At 35.3% G+C, this 19,912-nt stretch overlaps 1 protein-coding gene across 1 annotated transcript in view; it reads left to right on the top strand.

The window, feature by feature from the left end:
- Nucleotides 1-18,777, top strand: part of LOC134813923 (TELO2-interacting protein 1 homolog) — a 28,567-nt gene extending 9,790 nt beyond the window's left edge. Inside the window, exons 6-27 of the mRNA XM_063821856.1 lie at nt 1,483-1,641; nt 1,968-2,074; nt 2,209-2,338; nt 6,531-6,617; nt 6,826-6,975; nt 7,176-7,276; nt 7,447-7,618; nt 7,839-7,953; nt 8,438-8,526; nt 9,016-9,106; nt 9,226-9,329; nt 9,540-9,671; nt 10,213-10,299; nt 15,330-15,433; nt 15,728-15,830; nt 15,945-16,040; nt 16,307-16,468; nt 16,661-16,784; nt 16,954-17,066; nt 17,186-17,325; nt 17,547-17,647; nt 18,104-18,777. Coding sequence (XP_063677926.1) covers nt 1,483-1,641; nt 1,968-2,074; nt 2,209-2,338; nt 6,531-6,617; nt 6,826-6,975; nt 7,176-7,276; nt 7,447-7,618; nt 7,839-7,953; nt 8,438-8,526; nt 9,016-9,106; nt 9,226-9,329; nt 9,540-9,671; nt 10,213-10,299; nt 15,330-15,433; nt 15,728-15,830; nt 15,945-16,040; nt 16,307-16,468; nt 16,661-16,784; nt 16,954-17,066; nt 17,186-17,325; nt 17,547-17,647; nt 18,104-18,237 — 2,601 coding nt within the window. The 3' untranslated portion in view covers nt 18,238-18,777. The remainder of the gene's footprint in view (nt 1-1,482; nt 1,642-1,967; nt 2,075-2,208; nt 2,339-6,530; nt 6,618-6,825; nt 6,976-7,175; nt 7,277-7,446; nt 7,619-7,838; nt 7,954-8,437; nt 8,527-9,015; nt 9,107-9,225; nt 9,330-9,539; nt 9,672-10,212; nt 10,300-15,329; nt 15,434-15,727; nt 15,831-15,944; nt 16,041-16,306; nt 16,469-16,660; nt 16,785-16,953; nt 17,067-17,185; nt 17,326-17,546; nt 17,648-18,103) is intronic.
- Nucleotides 18,778-19,912: the final 1,135 nt, after the last annotated feature.

Below are 19,912 nucleotides of genomic sequence, written 5' to 3'. Positions count from 1 at the left end.
TCAGAATTTGGCCGCCAGAGCGTACTATCATGTATTAAGAGATTTTTAATTATGTGATAAATCATTGATGTGGGTAGTTTAGTTTTAGTTACAGTCTAGACTTAAACCTCAGCTGTCTTGGGGAAAAAATAAAAGAAAAAAGTGAAGTAGACTAATACCAGTTACAACAATTAACCCTTCGTTAAATATTCAACATTGCTTATAGAAGTTAATAAAGTGTCACAAATTAAAGTAAGTTATTATATTATCTGCAGGTCAACTGGTCAATGACAAAACTAATTTAAATGGAGACAAGCAATAAGAGCACTATTGTTAATGACACAAACTAATAATAATTATTAAACTACCATCTAATGTTTACAACATGATAAATATTTAATATGTTTGTTGTGTGAACTTACCAGCAATTGTAATATAACGTGTGGGAGTGCTGCAATAAACTTAGAAATAAACATGAACCCCAACTTCATAACAACAATTCCAAAAATACGATAATTGTTTGCTGGTTAATTATAAACAACGGCACTCATGAAAGCACAACACCACGGTTGTCACACTTCAATGCGTCCTGTTCGTGTGGCATTATTTGAATTTCCTATGCCACAATACCATACTTCATGCGGTATATCGTATATGATTATCTTAAATAAATAATTGAATTGCTGCGTCCTGCTCTGACATACGCTATTGGAGGTCGGCAATTCGTTGATTAATAAACATCAAACAACGTGTATCACGGCGAATACTAAACTCAAATGCGTTCTGTCCTTGTGGCATTATTTCTTATACCACTAACCACACTACAACTCATGCGGTCTTGTAACATGACTTACGAAAGTAAATAATTAGATTGCCGTACCCTAATGATATGTAACGGTATTGGAAGTCGGAAAATCCGTACATTAATTGTAGTTCTAGCTGTTAACAGATAGAGTACGAGAGTACGAGATTTAGTATAATTATTGGTTTTTTGTTTTATGGACTCAGTAAAGCAAAAACAAACAAAAAACAGCATAGCACCACCACCTCTGATAACGCCATTACTCCAAATTACAAGCCTTAGTAAATAAAGATTACGAACTTATAATTATATTCTTATATTGAATTCTTGTAGCCGTAGAAAGTAAATGGTTCGCTGTAGAAGGTTAGCCAAATGACAATAGGGACCAACACTCTCATTAACACTAGTTAATTTTACACCTCATAGAAGAGACCATTGATAAACTATCATCGATAAGAAACAACACCGTTCACACCACAAACCATAACCCTCAACAAAGCTAAAAGATAGTAGAAACTAGAAAGGGTTGTTTAATAACACAAAGATAACTAACACTAATTATCGGGGACAGTATAAGGCTCAACATGGTGCCACGTTACCTTAGCCATCTTCAGATTAACCAACCCATTACCTAATTATATAACTAACTAATTGTTTAATTAACTAATTGACTGATTAACTAATTGACTGATTAACCTCAGTACTCGGAAGTGCAAGCTCGATCAGTTGGCTGCCTTGAAACCTTTATCTCTCTGACTCTGAACCAGCGACACTACCAAACCTCTATTGGGGAGAGCTTTCAGAGTTTGTTAAGTCCGGAGATAGATAGCTGCCCATTTACTGTGGACGACTTTAGGAAGGTTTGTGGAAATATTAGTAAAGTAAAGTTTACCAAGTTAAGAATAGAAATTTGCAGCAATATTTTGTCTTCTAAACTTCTTAATAAGTTAATTATGAAATTATGAACATACTTAACTAATCATGTAACTCTTTTAGACAATCTCTATTATTTAGCTTCAGACTTTATTGTCCTCGTACTATTATGATTCAATTAAAGTTTAAGTACAATTAATGATAACCATTAACAGCTCACTTAAACTATGTAACAATTAGTCACTAATTGTTAAATAGTTTAAGTAACACCACTTATTGTAATTATTGGTCTACAATAAGATACCTCCTCCAGGACCCAGCCGTTATACTTGCTAAAAGGGACGCAGTGTGGTGGAGGAAAACAGTACTTAACGTTCAGCCGCTCATTCACAGAATGATATCAACTCTATCATCAGAAAAGTTAGTTTAAATGACCAATAATTGAACGATAATTGAATGACCAATATTTGATAGATATTCACTAATTTCTGTCATGTTTGGTGATTTATTTTGTTATACGTCATACAGTTTACGTAACTGTTCTAATTTTATAGAGGGTGTGTAAGGATAGCAGTTGCCAAGTTTCTCCGTACTTGTATACGAGATAGTATGAGACCTTTACACCTCTGCATGGATAACATCATTGGAATGTTGCTCTGCATTCTTGACGACGATGATGAAGAGGTAACTGCTGACAAACATTTTTTAAACCAAAAATATTAATAAAATTAAAATCAAATATAAATAAAAAGATAAAATGAACCCGGTTCACCTAATAATAATCATTTATTATAATCATTTATTATGATGATTTATTATAATGATAATTCGTCATAATCATTAATCGTTTACTATAATAATCGTTTATTTATTTATATAATCATGATAATATTTAAGCAAGTAAGGGAATCGATTAGCTTTGTTAGGGACATCGATATTCGAGGAATAATTATTGAGGCAAAAGAGAACTCAAACTTTTAAACAAACGTATCTCACGTTTCCTTTTGAATAATAAAACAACTAAAATAAGTTTATTATGAAAATAATGTTAGCCACAGTTTTTGTTCGTGATAATATGGTGGCTGGTAAAAACAAAGGCTCCACACGAAGAACATTTAGACAAACAAAAAGACTTAATAAGTAGGTCTATTCGAATATTCGAAGCACACACGTATAGGTTGGCTCTTGATATTGATTTAGTAGCTAGTATGGGAGGAGGGGGGTGGCAACCTCATGCTCATTTATTTCTCAACATTTGGTCAAATGAACATGGGCATCGATGTCGAACTATTTTAGTAACATATTTGACCAAAAGTTCAGCAATGGAAGGGGAGTTTTTTTAACATACATATATAAATTATGTATTGTTATTGATGGAAATATTTTAAACGGGCATATCCTGTCCAAACCCAGGATGCACTACATGAATAATTCGTTGTAACTTTGTTTGAAAAGCATTAATATTTAATATAGGTGATACTCTCACAGTTTATATGTTTCAAGATCTCCCCTTCCATATAACTGATACGAGTCCAGGTTGTTTTGTCTGAGAAACTTTCAAATAATATTTGTTAATCGACTTTAAAATAATATGCTCTTATATACTATTCTTTGTCTAAATTGGGAGAGAGCGTATCGCAATACCGTGTGATTAGTGATTATCTGTTTATGTGCTTATGAGACAAGGACAAAAGGAAATCGTGGCACGTGCGGAATCGCGATTTTTGACGTTTGCAGCGACAAATTGCGATTTTCTCAGATCCTCGCGACAAATCGCGATTATTTCATATCAGTTCTCCAGGAAAAATTACGAATTTTCCTTTAAATCAGAGTGCCAAGTATATGGAACCAATCACATCCACAGCCTTCCGAATGTATGTACGGACTTCAGAAGCTCATAACAATCAGGGTAGCATGAAACATGTATGAACATACATAATGAAGAAGAGTAGTTTCCATAAGTAGACATAAAGTTAACCACTAGACACCCCAATTAATGTTTGTAAAACTGCAAACATTCAGAAAACGATATCTAGAGGCATGAGGCCCTCTTTTGAATATGGACAAAGGCAAAGATGAGGAAATAACATACTACGTATGTGATGTAAAATGTGTTAGGCATAAGGTTAGTTAGCAGTTAATCTGTTAAAGTGTTAAGTGAGATTTGGAACAATGAGAACATTGACCAATTGTTAAGACGATTAATCTATATTATAACATACTTTTGCGAACACACTATAGACAACAACTCATGAGGGTAAAGGAAATATTTCTACAAACATAATGATAATATGCGTAATCGGCGTGAGGTCACGTGATTTCGCAGATTACATTTTCCTCTAGAATAATGCCAAGTGGAGAGCAATTTGTAACAGTTTTGAATTTAGTAGTGCATTGCTTAAACATGTGTAGATCAACGGGAAAATATCGACATTAGCGATGCCTGCTACAGTATCCACTCGTGTAGAAATTATATAGAAAATGGTCTGAAATGTTGGATTTCGTTCAAAAAATTCTTGCAAAAAATTACGAAACGGCGCATTCGGCGTATAAACAGGTTCACGCAGTGTACGCCGTTTGAAAACGACGGCGGCGGCGTGGCCGGAAAATCATCGGCGGCGGCGGCGTGCAGCACTGAGGACTACTTGTTCCAGAACCACGTGCCTAAGATTAAGAACAACTTGTTAACTTGAAGAACCGTGGAAATTTCTGCGAATTCGCCGCGATTTTCGAGATTTTCGCCGCGATTTCGCCTAGTTTGGCTTGTCGCGGCGACGCGATTTTTGGCCTAAATAATCGCGATTTTCTTTTGTTCTTGTTATGAGAAGAAAGGAGATACGGAATCTTTACTTTATTTAAACTATAAAGCCTGTTTGATTGTGAAACAATTGCCATTAGATGCATCATATCTTAGGTTGATAACGTGGAAAATCAAACTTATAGGCTTAGCCATCAGCTAATATCGCTGGTCAAACAAAACAAAATCAAAAGGCTGCCGCATTTCTTTAAATCATTAGAGATCAATTTTTTTCGAGAGAAAAAAAATGTAAATCTGTGCGTATATAATTATATATTTATTATTATCTTAGAAACAAAAAAATTATCCAGTTGTAAAACCATCCTAAAACTATTGGTAACGGACACAAAATTACATAAAATAGAAGTGCACGCCCGTGCGGCGTGCGCTTAACTCAAGAATCAGACAATGAATATGGCCTGGTGATTACGGGAAATTAGGGGTCGTTCACATATTACGTAATCATCCAAGGGGGAGGGGCTAGTATAGTACTTAAGTAGTATTATAGTAGTAAATTTATAGTAGTATTATAGTAGTATTATAGCAGTTCTGGTTGTGCTAGAAAAAAGAATACTTAGGATTATGATTAAAAAGTTCAGTTAGTTCACTCCAATATCCTCTGTTTCATAGACTACTGCAACTCAGTCTATTATGGTATAACAGAAAAGAATCTCCATAAGCTACAAAAGATACAGAACAATGCTGCTAGATTTATCTTTGGTCTTTACGGAAAAAAGATACGTGAACCTATCATGCCTTACCTCAAAAAGCTCCACTTTCTGCCTGTTCGGTTCAGAATTAAGTTCAAAATATCACTTCTGGTCTTCAAGTGTCTTAATAACATAGCCCCTCAGTACTTACAAGGACACGTCAATCTAAGGGAAGTACGAAGACGAAGTTCCAGACTAGATGATGACTTTTATTTGTTGAAAGTTCCTCCTGCTCCTCATTTCAGACGAACAGATGCTGCATTTATGTTTTGTGGACCAAAAATTTGGAATGAACTACCCTACTCAGTGAGATCATTATCATCTGTAGAATGTTTTAAAAATGCCCTAAAGACGTTTTATTTCCAACTAGCTTTTGATAATATTTCTAATATTTGTCCATAATGTCTGAACTGATATGAAAGTGCATAATTTTGGTAACTTCATACAAATATTTGTTCATAAAATCTGAACTGTTTAAAAAGTCCATAATCTTGCTATTTCAACACTAAGTCTCGCTTGAATGACTTTAATGTACATCTTTGTTGGGTATATTTTAATGTCGAAGCGTGTAATAAATGTTAGAATTTATTTATTTATTATTTATTAAAGTTTAAATTATAATTCAAGAGAAAGGGAACATAGTTCAAGATAATATCTACGTATATTATATTAGATCCATTACAAAATGACTAGATTCCGGACCTACCTTTCAGAGGTAGTGGGTACAATTCTATATGCTGTCTACTGACGGGAAGTTTCTAGCTAAAAAGGGGTTTACAGGGTCTAAACAGGAATTTGGTTGTTATTTAGATTAGCCAGGTGGCTTAACAACTGAAAGTATTCGCACAAAAGTTGTCGAAAATAAATTGTGGCTATAAAATTTATAAGTTATTAGGTATGTGGCAGTGTTAGACAATTAATAACCTATAAATTTTACCCATTTGAATGTCTTCGCATGTCAAAGTTTGACGTTATTTATTTGTTTTAGGGAAAAAATGTGACTTGGGCGTTGTTTTTAACTATCATATTAATGCTTTTCATACGTTAAGTTACCACAAAGTCTTCAAGTTATGTATCCTGGGTTAGGACATGTTCTAAATTTATTTATATTTTATTATAATATTTGAATGTCATCAAATTATCAACATTCCAAAGTAAAAGAGCAGTTCCAGAACAATCATCCTAAACTTATACTGTGGCACGTGCGTAATATGTTAATATATCGTAATATTTCGCACGAAGCAAGATCTCTGCTTCCTGATTTGAATGAAGGAATCATACTACTATAACTAGCAATAACAGCTGGTAACTACCAAATTTATTAGTTGGTTTTGATTTGTTGTATCTAAAAATGTCTCATCGCTATCAGGTGAGTGAGATAGCAAAAGAAGGTCTGACAATAGTGTCTAAAGATAATGGATTGACACTGGTTTCCATAGTAACAGATGCACTTCAGGTAACTACTGAGTTAAGCAGGAAAATGTACAGAGTTACTAATATCAGCTGGCTTTTTAGAAAGCCAGCTTTTCTCACCGAAAGTAATCATTATTAATTTAACTATAACGGATAATCGACTTTCTGCATTTTTATTTAAGGAATTCCAGACATTACTAAACTCAAGACAAAGGAACGTTATTTGATTTATAATTTCAACTTAATACCAGGATATTACTCTGAAATTACCGACGATAGTGCTTGCGTCATGTGAAGATAAAATGATTGTCCTGAAGCAACTCAGAAATCTGGTGTGTCTTCTTGGTGAAAATGTTCACGTGGTCCTTAACTCAGAGTCCCATTGGATTTATATTGAACAGGTTCGTTTTATTTTTCCATTATTAACGTTAGAGATGTCAGTCGATCATGATCACATGGTCAGATCTGATTTGAAGTTCTTTCAATAAAGACTAACTTTCAAAACCGCTAAAGTGTGACTTTAATTCCGCTAAAGTGTGACTTTATTCCGGTTCAAGTAAGACTATATTCCCATTAAATTATGATTACATTTTCCCTGTAGATGTTTATGAAGATGTTGGAGATAGACCCACAAGAGATACGGATAGAAGACCTGTCTGTACTGTATCCGGAATACAGTGCCGTCAGTATCTCTGATACCAAGTGAGATTTTGTGACGGTTTTTCTGTCCTCATTTAAGTTCTTTGTAACGTCAAGTTTTAATCATTGGCTGTTTGAATAATATGATCATTTTTTTAGACATTACAAACGTTTCCATTTTCTAGTTACTTCTGCTTTCGGAAGCTTGTGATAAGTAACATGTCTGTTCTCAGCTGTAAAGACACAATAAAAGCAGACCTAAAGAAATCCACACGAACGATATTTGCGTTCAAGGAGATCAGATTTCAAAATGTAGAGAACAAGGGCCTGCTCAACTTGATTCTAGATATTGTTAACGTTATGGGATACCTTGGCAACATAGATGCTCTCGTCAATTCTTTCATGGTTAGAAGTTCTCTCTATTTGTATAAAATATGCTGGACAGCGGGCAAATTGAAATCGGTAGATGTTTCTAAATGAATTTTACCTTAAGTTTTCTGAATAGAATGATTTAGATGACGGAGTCATAACTCATAAGTAGAACAAATAGTGAAAGTAGGTAATGAAAAGTAGTGAAAAGCAGTGAAAAGTTGTAGTACACGGTAACAACTTATTCTGTCCACAGGAGAAGTTCCTAAAGTCAAAAGGACGGAAGGTACAATCCCTTATAATAGTATCAGATCTGTTGTGGGGAGCTAAGGGTCACGTGTCCCAGCGTGCCAAGTCGCTCTGTCCTACTGGTAATATATCTGTATATTAGCTAAGTAATTAGTTGGTTAATTAAAAAGCAACCTTTCGACAACAAAATATAGAAGTATATCTTACTATCTTACTATCTTACTATATGGATGGATCCGTACCATTTTACTGACACCACGGCATCAACTTTAACGCGACTTTCCGCAAAAACCGTAAAAGATATACTACTGAAACTTTTTCACTGGGTCAAATGCTTTAATGGCCTCCAAATCAGCATGAAAAAATAAAAAATTGGCCAAGAAATAGGAGTTTTACAGCCCAAAATTATACGGGTTCCTGCTAGTATTATATATAAAGCGCTCAGACGATTATATACATAATACATATATATAATAATATAATAATTTGTGGTTTATCCACTGGGCTTAGAGTTTGTGTTTAAGCTACCAAATTTTATTATTTTTATTATTATATATATAATTGTGGGTGAGATCTTGAAATATCAAATACCCCTAATTTGCCCAGCTAAAGTGAACGCAGAGCCGCTGGTTATAGACACGGCAGAGGAAGTTCTTCATACTTTACTGGACAGTCCTCTTTTCAATGATTCTCAGGTGAGACAATAACCTGATACTTTATTAATTAATTTACGTACTATAAAAGTAAATACGATACACTTGCTATGCTCTATCATTGAGGAAGTGCAATTGAAAAGAAATCCGCCTGCTAAACCAAAAAGTCACCCTGATCACAGCGACTACAGCAAGTGCTTTCCACGTCTTGTTCCTTTCGGGGCAAAATCCCCAAAATTTGAGAGATATTAATAAGTTAAACAATATTAATAAGTTAAACAATATTAATAAGTTAAACAATATTAATAAGTTAAACAATATTAATAAGTTAAACAATATAATTAATAAGTTAAACAATTTAAATTTTTGATAATTGATAAATTAAACTTACAAGAATAAATTGCTCTAAATTTATGCTCATCTTATTGCTTTAAAAAATTAAAACGACATAAATTCGATTTCCTAATTTCTTAAGAAATTTAACAAATTCTAACCATAGTTATCATGATCTAACCAAAGCATTGTTAATAGGAACCTAACAGATCTGTAAAAGAAATCAGACAAGAGAAGTTGCTGCACAGTTTAATGCTGTACTGTATGAGGGGATGCTTTAGAGTCCTAGGTAAATAGAACAACTACATGATTACAATATTATTAACTCTTGTAAAATTGTAATGATAGCTCATTGGAGGGATGATTGGATGTTTGATTAACATAAATTGAAATGTTGAAATCTGTTAGGAAAATACGCACACAGAGATCTGATCAGAGCTCTGTACCCAGTACTCAACAAACTGGGCTCAACCACTCCGCTTGTTAGCGAGGCTGCTTTCGTTACTGTTCAGGTACTGATTCTAACAAACAACCACTGTCTTTAAACCCATAATTTAACGTTATTTTGATTAAGAATTTTACATTTTTTCATTAATTAATTTGCACTGATGTTTGGGCCATCCCAAAACATATTGGCAACGACTCAATCATACTTGCCTTGAACAGCAACTCATTTGGTCCGTGTTAAAAATATTCAAAGTCTCAAAGAAATAACTTTGCAGGGTCTATGTCGTGAGTTCAACAGTCCGAACATTGGTTTCTTCTTGAAACAAAACGCTGACTACGTTATTAACACGGCGTGCTTGAATATGAGATATCTTGATCTCTATCCAAGTACAACTAGAGTTCTACAGGTATTTCTTCACTTGTAATCTTTTATAGATACGCTTATTTTATAGATACGCTTATCTTCGCTTGTAATATTTTATAGATACGCTTGTATTGCGCCAAACTGTTAATTATTTATAGAATAGACATAATCGTGTTTAGGTTTATTGAGTATAGTATTATATACTGTGTCTCAGTTTGAGGTGTTGTCACTATATTGATTTACCAAGTTTAAGATATTTAAAACTGAATAATGTATTATAAACTAAAAGCTTAACATAAAACTATTTATAGTTTTATGTCTATGACTTAATGACTATCTGTTATAACAGACAGTTTTCTAAAGCTGATTGAGTCGTGTATTATTATTGAGTCTCATGATTTGATGTTTCTTTCATTCAAATTTCTGATTGTTTCTGAATAGACTTAGTGAAGACAGATTATAATGGAAATAAATAGCTGAATAACTTATCGGCATTTCTACTTCATACTCATATTCTCAAATTTTATTTGTTACAATATAGTCGTGTTGAAAGTATTAAAATTTCTCAAGCCATTTTGTTCCAGGTTCTGATAAAACATTCCTCAAAAGAAGCTCTCCCACCTCTTCAGGACTGCTTACATGAAATAACAGCTTGTATAGCTGTACACCAGGTACCATTTACTGTTTATAATGTTATTTTACTTATTATTTACTTATTATTTATTTATTCGTTATTTATTTATCTTAGTTTTACACTGAGAATAGTATTCATTTTATTTATAACTTTCAAACAGACAAATTACAGCAACATGAATTTAACAAAAATTCGTCAATGGTAATTACCATAGAAAATAACTTTTCTCTAAACATTAACGTTAAGTGTATTAATATAAAACATTGAAATCCACTGAGTTTATTTGAACCGCAGCATTATTAAATTAGTTGTGGGTCTTTCAGTAAATATCAGTAGAACTCAGTGTTCTTGGTAGAAATATTCTTCACAAAGAAATTTTGCACAACACAAACAAAAAAATGAAATACATATATTTTTTATAAGCGTTACAAAGTCAACGACGTTTTTGTCCAACTAAAAGGTTCATGTGCATGTGTGAACAATCATCAGGGATATGCAACTTTCAGTTGGACAATAACGTCGTTTACTTTTTAACGCTTATAAAAAGCTCCTATTTGTTAGTAGAGAACTTTGTCGAACACACGAGAAACGAACACGTTTGTATATTTTTTCATATACAACTATTTTAAATACATTTAAAATGGGTTCTTGTCATTGATCTCACGAACTTGGTCACGTGTAAGCCTGACTAGATTCCTAGATTGGACATATTCTGCCAAAATTGTGTGATGTAGAGCTAATCTTTAGCATCGATGGGATCTTGAAGTCCGGAACCTTTTCAAAACAGCAACATTTTTTTCCAGCAGAGTTTTTTTCTCTATTCAGAATTCACGATTGACACTTTGACATCGTTAGAAATGATTTTATCTTCCTCAACAAAGCCTCGGCCAGCCCTTAATGCACGTATCTTTGACGACAACGCTAAAATCCATGCAATGAACAAGCTGACAAGAAAGCCTTGTCCTATATTGGCACTAACCAACATAACGATGAGTGGAGTTTTCACTTGGCACTGTCTTGTCTCTACCTCCTGTCTCACACACTTGTCAGGGCGAGTGTCCTCGTTTCTACAGGTGACACTGGACCTGTTCTTCCTGACACCATACCCAGGAGTACAGGTGGTAAGTATGGTTTGTCCGGGCAAGAAGAAGGGAGTGTCACCTTGTACTTCAGAGTGAGCTGCCTTTAACTTGTTTCGTTGGCATAGAGACAGGTGCTCCTCCCGCTTCAAGATACTCACAGTACCTAAAGAGACATCCGCGTGGGAAGACTCTGGATAAAGGAGCCAACCGACGTGTGTTATTGAAAAGAAGCAGGCGTTGTCACTTTCTTCCATATCCGCCATGTTTGCTAGCGCATGAATTGTTCCACTGTTGATTTGAAAGAGCTGATTTTCATTGCCGTCTTCACAGGAAACTACAGAAATCAACTTCATGCGGTTTTCGCCGTCCATTGCAATTGTGGCTGCAACGCAGAGGTTTAGAGAATCTGCTTGGAGAATTTTGAATCTGAGAGTTTTATTAGGCGGCGACGGCCGCATCTCAATTTTCCACGGAGTAGCATATGCGCAATCCTTCCACTTCAAATCCTTCAGCTTCCCGAATCCTAGACACAGTGTGCTCCGAACATCCTTGATCAAGACACCCTGACTTACCTCTGAGATACTTCCAATTGTTCTACATGGTACTGAAGGACTTCGCTCAAAATTCTTCAAGCAATTGATGTCTCCAACGACAGGGAAATCGTATGCATCTTCTTGGAATGAATCCCATGGGAATCCGGAATAGAGGCTGCAAGTTGATGTTTGAGATTGGAAGACAAACGTAGCACAGTTTTTGTGGTACCAACAGTACATCTTGCAAGCACTTACGCTCCCCACAGAAAAAATAGCAATCGTTTGTTCCAAAGCAAAGAAACAAGATCCACTCCTAGAACATGGATGAGTTTCATAGCAGAGAACAGAGTTTACAGTGTGGTTGGCAACTTTGGGGCTTATCGGCTTCGTGGATACAGCGTTGTAGGGCTGGGTGAGATTTAATTCTGCAAAAACTGTGGAGATTATCACAACTACTCTAATGACCAACATACTCCCCCTCTACCGTGAACTTAGCTGCAGATATAAGTAATCTGTTAAACTGATAAACTTAAGGACAGTCCATTCACAGTTCAAACGCTTCTAGTTGCAAATTTTGATGAATTAGTTCTGATATATACTGTAAACTGTAAACTCAAGATGTTTTTTGCGAATACAGATATCCTGGACTAAATAAAGGCAGCAAACATTAATTGAAATCTAAAGTAAAACCAATAATATTCAAAATAATGTCAAGAATAGAAAGATATCTTGGTCTTGATTGGAAAATTTGATTCACTAAAATCAAAACCACTCAGAAATGACTTAAAGTGTTGGTCGAGCCGAATATATATTATAAATATTAACAAAAGATTTTTCCACGAAGAAGGGCTTTTCCTCGAATACACGCTAAGAGATCCTTAGATCATTTTAGATTTTAGAGTTATAAATAAAAAAAAGCAGCTTGAGTCAATTTGTCACAAATGAATGATATTTATAACACTTGCGGCGTTTAGAATGAACACAATGAACAAACGTCATTGAAGCATTGCAAGGAGGTGCCTGTTTTTTGCAGCGAAATGCGAATTCTTAAATAGACTTAAAAGCATTACAAAATATATAGATTAGTTCTTATTAATGCTTTTCATGTTACAACAAAGTCTTCATGTTATGTATGCCGTACGGGGGGGGGGGGGGGGGGGGGGGGGGGGTCATACACATAGTACCGTACGTGACGTTGGGTGGGTGGGTCATAACTCATATTTTCATTCAAAAACAGAGTTAGTACATGGTTCATTTCCCAGAAAAATAGTTAGTACAACCCCAAAAATCTATCTCTATTATCTAATTCGACTACATTGAAAACAAAACCCCTACTAAATAGTGGGTATAATTTGCCCATTTCCCAATGTTTAATGAGCTGTTTAAAGCAATTTATGGGTGGTATCTTATTTTATATACCAAGACACAGCTAGTACCGTGATTTCTCAACAGTTAGTACCACAAAAGCCGGCAAAAGCCGCGAAGGGGGTGGGTGGGTCTTTTGACAAAATTCCAAAATTCCACTTAGCCGATGTCACGTACAGAACTTAGTACCTGATCTGTTTAAAGCAATTTATGGGTGGTATCTTATTTTATATACCAAGACACAGCTAGTACCGTGATTTCTCAACAGTTAGTACCACAAAAGCCGGCAAAAGCCGCGAAGGGGGGTGGGTGGGTCTTTTGACAAAATTCCAAAATTCCACTTAGCCGACGCTAACGTACAGAACTTAGTACCTGATCCCCCCGCCCCCCCCCCCCCCCCCCCCCCCCCCCCCCCCCCCCCCCCCCGTTATGTAGCATGGGATTGGACACTCAGAAAGGCGCCAGATTGTCGGATAATCTGCGAGGAAATGTTGGATTTTGAGGAAATTTGTCTGTACTACATCAGCTTATTCCGTCCAATTTTTATAGCTCATTTTAAAATCTATGATCATTGATCATGTATAATTAGCTACCTTACTCGGGATTATTACGACGGGTTTATTAACGACCGGTTAAAATAAATTGCTCAAAACCCACCACATTTTCCCGGTCGCCATTTTACCGGTGTCCAACCTTTCAATTTTAGATTCAAAAATGTTGTCTCAGATGTAAATTTCCTTATTAGAGATATGCAAGTTTAGAAATTTTCGCATTGCTAAAACTTGTGAAACAAGTCGAATTATCAATAATTGTTGAAAGTAGACAGAAATAATGACTCGTGGTTAATCAAACTAGATGGAAAATAATTTTTAACATTAGAAGCGAAAGAATGCATCTTCGAAAGAATGCATCGTTCACATTGTTTAGAATTATGAATAAATTACTGATGAAACTGATTCATGTTATTGACAGTTTTAGTTAATTCAAGTTTTAATTTAGCTGTTACTTTTACTTTGAGTCCTATTTCATTATGTAGAGACTAGATAGTCAATACCTAAGAAATTAAAAATTTGCCTATTTAAATCAACTTTGACAATAAGGATATATGACAAGAATTGGGCAAAAAGGTGAATTTTTTGCAATTTTAGCCAAATGAAGTCGAAAAACCTACAACAAGTGTCCCAATAGTCTTCTTTAGTGAATATAAGCTGAGACGGCGGGTTTATTAACGACCGGTGAAAATGTGGTTCGGGAAAAATATGGCGAAATTACCCTAAACCCGCCACTTTATCCCGGTCATAATAATCCCGAGTAAGGTATGTGATATGTAACCTCATATTGACGCTGTTATCAATCTACCTTTTTGTTCGTATTGATAATTGATCAAAGGGACAGTTCCAATATTCCGTATTATTACAACCTGTTCCTGACCATACATTTTTCTTGTACGATTTTCAAGCTTTTTTCGAGTATGAGTGGTCATGGTGTGCCTTATAATATGGAAAACACTGAGTTATCTGCCTACCTAGCTCATAGGCTTCCTCAAACCTGTACACCCGCTAGCTGAATGCTTTATTCAATGAAATGTAAAATTGTTTATGTTATAGTTTCTTGTCATCATCTATCTATCTATGATCTAGCTCCGTAATATAAATTGAATGGATTTTTATTTGCCGATAACGATAAAGGTTTCATTTAAGTATTTCCTAAACGATACTTTCTACCGCATCGAAAAATATCAATCACAACTAAAGTTATGAATAGTGATATCGTGAGCGTAAATGTGAGCTAGTTATGAGTTATGACGTATGACGTTATTAAAGCCTAAATCAAAATTCTAAGAATGTTATATCCTATTCCTATCCTTTTTTACAACCCTGCTAAAAATGGCGAGGTTTCAACTCCATTTGCGAGCCGAAATTGGTGTCAACAGAGGGTCATTTTTTGGTCGATTTGCCGGGGGGATTTCGTCAAGTTTAAAAAGTTAAAATATAATTATATAGATAAGTCGCATAGTTGAAATTTTTTCTTTTAATTAGCTAGTTAATTATAAATAATTAGCTAGTTAATCATGAATAATTTTACAGAGAGACGAACACACGATACCACTGTTCAAACTGCTGAAAATCTTCATGTTGAAATTAGAGGACTGGTTTCCTGACGTGGAGTACACTAAAGATGAACTCTACAGGTAAGTTTATATCTAGATACTACCTAGACAGTCCATATTATGTAGATACTATCTAGATTCTAGATAGTATCTACATACTGTCTAAACACTACAAGTCAGTTTTCTACAGAATATCTAGATATTATCTTGAAAGTATCCAGATAATATCATGCCCCAGACAATGTTAATTTTCTTCCCAAATGAATGAATTAAATATAAAGTTTTCAGCAGTTCACTAATCACATAATTAAATCATATAACTAATCACATAATTAAATCATATAACTAATCACATAATTAATGAAATATGTTTAGTATAAAAGAGCTGGGTTTGCTGCGAGATGATATCAGAGTTCAATTGGACACACTAACTCCTAACGAGTTCAACAAGGCTTTTGTTCAGTACTTCAATCTAAATGTAAGTAAATACTTAAATAATTTGTTATTTAATGTAAATAAATGCTTAAATAATCTTAATGTAAGTCCCAATTATTAACTTGTTCGTTAATTGATTGTTTAATTACATCATCAGAACGAAGACGAACAGAACGTTTTTACTGGAGAAGGTGAAGAAGACGATGAGAAGAAGTTACCACTTCATTTGAGAACTTGTAAAACTATAACAGAGGTTAGATACTTTCCTCCGATCCCACTCTTTCCTTTTTCTAACACTCTTCTTTTCACGACCTTTTATTTGTTATTAAGTTGAATATATGAAATACTAAACGTTAATAATTTACTCCGTAGTTTTCTGTATAATTTCTTTTCACTTATACTTGTTTACCTCAAAAAGCCAGTACTTTCCATTCTTATCCAGGAGTAAGCCATATGAGTGATAATATACCACTCTTACATCATGATTATTGCCCAAATCTAACAATACACTCCTCCCAGGTTGCAATACAAAACCTGACCTGCACCCAAGCAGACTGCCGAGTATCCCTCCTCCAGACTATATGCACGGCACTGCGCATCCTCTCAAAAACTGAAGACGAGTTATTGCCACTGGTGCATAAGGTGTGGTGGCACCTGGAAAAACGGCTTCTCAGTGACTACGTGAGTTATTTTTATTGTTTTCGGAACTGGAGTTTGAGTAATTTATATTTTCTGCCAACTACTCAATACTCATTTTCTTCACTTGTTTTACCAACTATTTGTAAATTACTATTGTCGGGTTTTCTCTAGATGTGAGTGGAGATATTTCTGTTTTCTTTTATTTTCTGCATTCCAATACGTTGCCACTCCTAGGACTTTCACGTGAAGTTGGAAGCACTGAAAGTGTTACAAACTATAGCTAAAGTATCCGGCTCCTTCATCAAACAAAGAGTCTCTAAAGACCTCCTTCCTAGCCTCCTCAGTTCACTCGAACCAGGTATTTTTAGAAACTTCTCTTTCAAACATGTGTATATATTTAATGGTTCTTTAATATTTTTAAAACGAAGTTGACTTTTAAGTTCTATAAGATTACGCTTTTCATGATGTCAATTCTATGATCTACTCTGAAATTACAATACCACACATTTTACTAACATTCTGCTCAGATAAAGTAATAGTGATACCAAAGCCCAAAGAAATCCCCCCTTTAAAAAAGCCCATATCATTCGAGGAACTCAAACGAATGACAATAAAACATGCCCAAGAAACAAAATCAGAGGTTTGTACATTCTTCTACAGTTCACATTCTCGTCCTAAAACGCTGAAATGTAGTCAGCTGATTTTTAAATACCTTAAATATTTGTATGGTTTTCTGTAAAACATGTTTCTCGTTTTCAGGTGCTGTTAACCCCAAGATCAGTGCAATTCAAAGTTCAACAGCGCGTTCTGAAAACGTTGGCAGTTTTAACAACATACCTCAAATTCCACGACCGGGACTTGTATAGAATTATTGGTGCCAGCTACAAATACCTTCACAAGTATGTACAAATATTTATTGAGCATGAACCACTGAAGTTTGCTTAGCAAATGTGTGCTTCGTTGGTAGAGATCGTAATGAACACTGATGACAAATACTACACGGTTTTAATGTTTTTTGTCCCCTGCGGGACATCAATCTTCAGTAAAATACGCTTGTTCGGGCGTTTATACCAGTCGGTTTTGAACAAAGTACTTAACTAACATTATCTACTAATTTCAGAGATATGCCGAACGAAATGCAGAGATACGCACTATACCTGTATCGTGCGTTAGTTGGTGTCAATCCAGATCTCATGTGGGTGGTATTCCACTCTCTCGGAGGTGAGAAAACAGTTCAATCTAATAAGCTTGTTCAATATTCAGTAATCTTACAGACACAACAACAACTTGGGTAGTCCTGCTGGGACGGTCCATGTTAAATTTATTAGTCACGTTGCGCGCGAAAACAAATCGATGACTAAAGCGCTGCCGCTAGCAACAGGGCACGTACGGTTTTATGCATACGGCGTTCCGCGTTGGTTGTTTTGCTCCATATTAGTACATTCTCGGTTCTTTTATGGCCTCTTGCCAAGTTTAGCCATAATTCGATTTGGATCATCAGGCAATACCCTTTCCGGACCAAACGTATGTTAAATGATAAGCCACTGGAATGGTAGTGTTTTCTTCTTGTTAAACGTAGTTCAAGTTCTAACATACAACTTCTATTGCAAATTTGCAATTGGTAACCTAAAACTGCAAACAGACGAAATTAAAAAGCTAACATTAATTTTCATCCAGGTATTCAGACTCCAATTCACGATCAAACTCCCATGACGCTCTCACTCTTTCCAAAACCTCCTCCCCTTCAAACGGCGGGGTACAAGAAAACATGCTCTGAGTGCCTTTACGGTCTCAGAACTTTGAATTGGTAGAGAACAAGAACGAGAAAATTTGAGGAACTAGCCGTTAACTTAATACATATCATGTTTTTTAAAGATTAAGGGGTTTTCCTTCATTTTCAAGATCTCCATAAAATTACAATGTGCTTTGTAATAACTTTATGAAATACATTTTCTTGCACTAAGTTGATGTGAAATATATGTTTGTGTGGGGGGGTACCAATGGCATAAATGGCATAATGGAGAATTGGCCAATAAAAATTTCCATTTATGCCATAAAACGTATGCCATTTATGCCATTTTTGATATAATACATTTCTATTTTCTTTATTTGTCATATGAATCTTTAACGATCATTCCAAGCGGTATAAAGCATAAAACATGTCTCTTATTCAAGTACTAATAATAATTTGCGAATTTAAAGTCAAATATGAAGACCTAAATTCATGGCATAAATGGAGAATTGGCCAATAACAATTTCCATTTATGCCAAAAAACGTATGCCATTTATGCGATTGGTACCCCCCCGTTTGTGTCCAATGATCCCCTGGAAAATGTTATTCACAAAGTTTTAAAAAGTTTCTTTATTTTGTTTCTGTGGCATTTTAATGGCCATACCATTTAAAAGGGCGGTTTAATGGGACACGATTGTTCCAGGCGCCTGGGGAAAAATTTCAAGCTACAGCAGGGTGTCATAATGGTTATATTGTATATCACGACGTGGTTGTGTCACGTCGTGACTCGTGACCTCAATTGTCAATGTCGTTTCACTAAGTTTCACTAGTATAGTTATCTTGAGCATTGTTAATGGTCTGGCCCGGCGCGCGCTACTTCGTAGCACGTGCCATCGTGAAGAAAGCGGCGCGCGCTACTTCGAATAAATTTAGACGAGTAACATCCGTCAACTAGTTATCCAGAATTCAGTTCAGTCTAAAAACGAATTTCGAAAGAAGGTAAATTTCGTCGATAATAACTATTGAAAGAGAAAATTTGTATTATTCGTGATTTGATTTGAAGCCTTTGGCTGCTTCCCCTGAATTCCGGGATGAGTCCGCTCGACTATATGAACTTTATTTCATTAGTTAGGGGAGAAAGAGAGTAGTTGTGCAGTATGGTGTAACCCCCCCCCCCCCCCCCCCCCCCCCCCCCCGGGCAATTGTTGTTTGAATGTGGGACAATTTGGAAAAGCTTAACTACGGTAGAGCTGAGCAGGGAGTCAGAATTATTGGCGTGTTTTAAATTTTATGTGTAATTTATGATGAAATCAATATTTTTCTACGGGTCATAACTTTATTTCTGAACATCAAAATTACAAAATTCAAAAACTGGTCTGTAGAAAATCGTTTGAAATTTTTCTTAGCTTCAGAATTTTGCGTTGGTGTACTTCAAAACCCATAAATTAGGCCGTTATTTAAAGGGTCGATTCCATACTTGGTTAGATTAATGAAGGAGTAAGGAATTTATGTGTAATAAAACTAGCATTTATGCACACGCGTTTTGCTCTAGAAACACACGGGGGCGCCATGAGCAGACAACGTCACTCACGCCACTCATATTTGTGCCCATCATATTTAACTCAACAGCTGTTTGGGGTGGTCCCTGGGACTATGGTAAACCTATTCCTGCACAGAAATACTTGTAGCAAATTAGATCCAAAGTAGTATGCTTATTATTGTCCTTAGCTATTATTTTGCATTTGAAACACGAC

The sequence above is a fragment of the Bolinopsis microptera genome, chromosome 4, assembly GCF_026151205.1.
Source record: "Bolinopsis microptera isolate Bmic1 chromosome 4, MBARI_Bmic_1.0, whole genome shotgun sequence".
NCBI lineage: Eukaryota > Metazoa > Ctenophora > Tentaculata > Lobata > Bolinopsidae > Bolinopsis > Bolinopsis microptera.
Note: the sequence above shows the minus strand (reverse complement) of the source record. Positions and strands in the feature narration are given on the sequence as shown.